This window comes from Nestor notabilis, unplaced genomic scaffold, assembly GCF_000696875.1.
Source record: "Nestor notabilis isolate BGI_N333 unplaced genomic scaffold, ASM69687v1 scaffold10593, whole genome shotgun sequence".
Taxonomy (NCBI): Eukaryota; Metazoa; Chordata; class Aves; order Psittaciformes; family Psittacidae; genus Nestor; species Nestor notabilis.
The window spans coordinates 37,959-42,171 of record NW_009923289.1 but is presented as its reverse complement, the minus strand read 5'-3'; the positions used below and the strand labels follow the sequence as shown (position 1 = coordinate 42,171).

The 4,213-nt window shown below is 40.8% G+C and overlaps 1 protein-coding gene across 1 annotated transcript in view; it reads right to left on the bottom strand.

Moving 5' to 3' along the window:
- Positions 1-245: 245 nt before the first annotated feature.
- Positions 246-4,213, bottom strand: part of LOC104403813 (ras GTPase-activating-like protein IQGAP1) — a gene marked incomplete at its 3' end in the record, with an annotated part of 40,771 nt that continues 36,803 nt past the window's right edge. Inside the window, exons 15-16 of the mRNA XM_010012067.1 lie at positions 2,787-2,877; positions 246-413 (exon numbers count right to left, since the gene is read on the bottom strand). Coding sequence (XP_010010369.1) covers positions 246-413; positions 2,787-2,877 — 259 coding nt within the window. The remainder of the gene's footprint in view (positions 414-2,786; positions 2,878-4,213) is intronic.

Below are 4,213 nucleotides of genomic sequence, written 5' to 3'. Positions count from 1 at the left end.
GTTGCCAGCTGGGCTTAAACCACGACAGAATGTTTCAGAGTTCCTAATGACCTCATATTAAGAACTACCTAAACACAATTCTACAAGTGGAGAATGTTCTGCTATTCACCTTTTACGTTTTTTTAACCTTAGTTCGCAATTGCCACCTGTAACACAAGACTTCTTCCCAGAGGCTTTTTTACCTCTGGTTCTGATTCCACATGCAATAATCTTGAAATTATTTCAAACAGCTACTTGAGGTTTACCTGTTACCATTTTTCTTCTCTTGACTTCTGACAGCTCTCGCTGATACGTCTCAGCACATTCTGGAGTGACTCCATATAGCCCAACATCCAGTGAACGCAAGGCACTGAGAGTCTGGCTAACATCACCATGGCCTACTGCTTCATTAATGGCCAGAATTCCTAAGGAGACTTTGATAACACAAGGAAGCAGGTTATCTTGGCATTCAGGGGCTCAGTGATGCATAGCAACACAGAATGACAGAATAGAGTAAGGCAATATGAACACATACTTACAGTTGATGTGTCTATATACAGAAACATTTAAGTGTATATAAATATAAAATACAAATACAATCAGGCAACTTGCAGTAGCACAGAGAAAGGCCTCTTCAGTAGGAAGTGTCCAACCATACGTGGTACTGCAATTGACAGCATGTAACCTGAGTCCCGGTACAGTGCTGATTAACCACCACTATTTCTCAGCAGCACATAATGCTTTAACTCTACTCTGACATCTGGTTTAGTTAAGGCAGAACCAGTCACAACTCAAAAGGGGCCTTTTCAACAAGTAGTACTATCCATCCCTAGCGAAAAAAGTATGGAGCAGTTTGTAAGCAAGTCAAAACCCTGACCGAGGAAAGATGGGGCAGAGGAGCAGAAAAATCATAATGCATCATTGCAGTGCTGCTTCAGAACTGCAAGTCAAATACAGACTTATTTGCAAGAACACAGGTATTGCACTGGCACGATGAAATACAGTAATCTTCAGCACTAGGTAAGGCTGCAAAAAAAAAAAAAAAAAAAAAAAAAAAAAAGTCTGTTCATAGATAGGTAGGTAGGTAAGGGTATTTGAAGATCTCATTCAGGCTTAAGGGCACATTCTTTAATCTGGCTTTTGACCAAATGCTCCCTGGCATGACATTCAAGCTGCTGCCTTGTCAAAGTGCTTGTTGGGTGGCAAAATGGTGAAAAAATTGCAGTGGTGCTGCTGGGCACAGCAAAACAAACAGGTAAAGCTCTGCCTGACACCCCCGCTTTTTGTTGGGTTTTTTTTAGGCAGATGACAGGGGAATTCAATGATCAAATCACATCATTTAAGATAACTGAACTAGGCCATGGAATTGAACAACCTCATTGTCTTTCCTTAGAAAGCTTTTTGTGAGCCTGTCGATTCTTCTCTTTTTTCAAACATCGACAAATAAAGAATACAAATGGACAAGGCACAAATAGAAAAGCAAGCTTATTTTTGCACCAGCAGAGCAAGGACTTGAGGTATCAACTGTGCCAGAAATTCTACATACTAAACTCATGTTGGAGGGCAATCTAGTCCAATCCCATTCTCAAAGCTGGGCTAACCTCAGGACCTTGTCTGGCCATGTTTGGAAAAGCTCAAAGACAGATTCCACAGTGTCTTTAGACAACCTGTTTCAGAAGGTACCGGAGAGATTCCAAGCTCATATTAAAAACTTTTCAGTTTCCAGTATGATTGCCTACTCAAAACAAAATCAGAAGGGACTGACTGTTCATCTTTAGATAACTTTAAGTATCAGTATAACATCAAATTAGAATTATTGGAAGTGGAAAATAAAGTATTTTATCAGCATACCAGGGATGAAAAAAAAAAACACAGTAAAAAAAAAAAAACATAAGGCGATTATAAAGAGAGGAAACAATCAAATTACTAATGCTTTACAAAGAAAAGCAAGCAGACAGGTGCCAATGTTGAATATAATGGAAAACTAAGAGAGTTAGAGCAAATGAAAAAAGAACAATGTAATATTAAAAAAAAATAAAAGTATTAAAACAAGCTCTCTGAAACACGCGGTACCCAGCAAACAAACAGCGTATGGAGACAACGGGCCATTAGAATATTACAAGACAACTCTCAAAACCCTCATGTTTTGTTAAAGAGAAAGCTTCTGCCAGGAAAATAAAACAGCAAAAAAACCCAACAGCAGCAAGTTAAGCCAACAGCAGCAAGTTAAGCCAACAGCAGTAACCACTTCACTGATTCTAGAGAAAGAAAAGACATCATTACAAAGACTGGGATGTAACGATGGGTGGGCCAGTCCACATGCAAACTGTGCTAAGGAGCAAAGGTGGATGTCACTGATGTTTATTATTGTCTGTGTTCCAAAAGATGCGAGGTAGTCTAGAAATACTTAACAGAACCAAAATAAAAGGATGCCACACAAATAAAATATAATGCGCACCAGAAAACACCATTTAAATGGTGAACTTTCTCATACCTAACTATCTACCCACATGTCACACACAATCAGTTGCAAATGACCAACAATTTGCTAGAGATTTGTCTGATGAGATAACACTGTCATAGGCAAAGCTGGAAAAATAGCATACCCCCCCAAAAGATAAGAAATCTAATAGTTGAAGAATGTGACATCCACTCTTCAAACAAGAATTGCTACACCAGAAGAACCTAAGTGCCTTTGATCTCCTTTGACACATTTACATGACGTTTCTAGCTCCCAACCTTTCCTTAAGTAACCAGCATTTGGCTGATAATGGTGATTAATTGCAGTATAGTACAACAATACTTACATCTCTCAGACTCCTCTGTGTCCTTGTTAGCCCCATGAATCCCCTCCTGAATTTCATCTAGCCAAAGTACAGCTGTCTCATCCTGTGTTTCCTGAAGAGAATATGAGAAAAATATACACAGCATGAGGAAAAAAATATCATCATTTTTGCAAAGCAAAATAACCCGTACTCAACAATAGCTGCTATAGTAGTTTTCCATATCAAAGGAAGTAAGAAACATTTCGGTGTTTCTAGTTGACTCCAGCACAAGGACACCATGTGTATTTGTGACTAGCAAGAGACTACTATGGCATTACTAAACTCAATACTTCCTCCCAGACAGAAACTCCTCTCGGGAAACAAGACAAAGAACAAATTCTGTCAAGAATCACTGTGAGAAGCATAAAGAACACAAAGTCAAGACTCGTACCGGTTAGTCCTAAAGCCCTAGATGCTAAAAGGACACTGACTTTCCAGGAACACAAGTTAGGCCTTCAGCAGAACATGGCTACAAAGAGTTCATGGAACAAAAAGCTGCTGATGCACGTCTGTGTGCGGAAACTAAAAACCCGCACGTAATTTATGACACATCAGACTGTTCTTGTCCCTGTCAGTTGAAGTTCACAAGCCCTGTAGAAACTAACCACCAAAAAGCACTGTACATATGATGCCTGCATTTACATGCACAACAGGCAAAGCCATGTTTTAAGACTTTGTGTTAACAGATTGCTCATCAAGGAGCAGTGATCACACAATATGCTGTATTTTGGCTGGGATTTGAAGAAATCATAGAATCAAGGAATGATTTGGGTTGGAAGGGACCTTAAAGTTCATCCAGTTCCAACCCCCTGCCATGGGCAGGGACACCTTCCACTAAACCAGGTGGCTCAACCTGGCCTTGAACCTTGACTGTACCACACAGCTTAGTGCCATCAGCAAACTTGCTGAGGGTGCTCAATCCCACCATCCATGTCACTGACAAAGATGTTAAACATCAGTCAGTCCCAATGTCAACACCTAAAGACCACCACTCATCACAGAACTCCACTTGAACATCGAGCCATTGACCACAACTGACTACAATTGTCCAGCCAATTCTTTATCCACCGAATGGTCCATCCATCAAATCCATGCCTCTCCAGTTCAGAGACAAGGATGCCATGAGAAACAGTGTCAAATGCCTTGCACAAGGCAATGCAGATGATGCAGTCACTCTTCCCTTATCCATCCTTACAATGCTGTGGCCCCACTGTAGAAGGCCGTCAAATTTGTCAGGCACAATTTGCCCTTCGTGAAGCCCCCTTAGTGTCCCTGTGCCTTAGCATAGTTTCCAGGAGGACCTGCTCCACGATCTTGCCAGGCACTGAGGTGACACTGACCGACCTGTAGCTCCCTGGGTCTTCCTTGTTTCTCTTTTGAAAAGTGGGAGTTATATGTCCCCTTTTCCA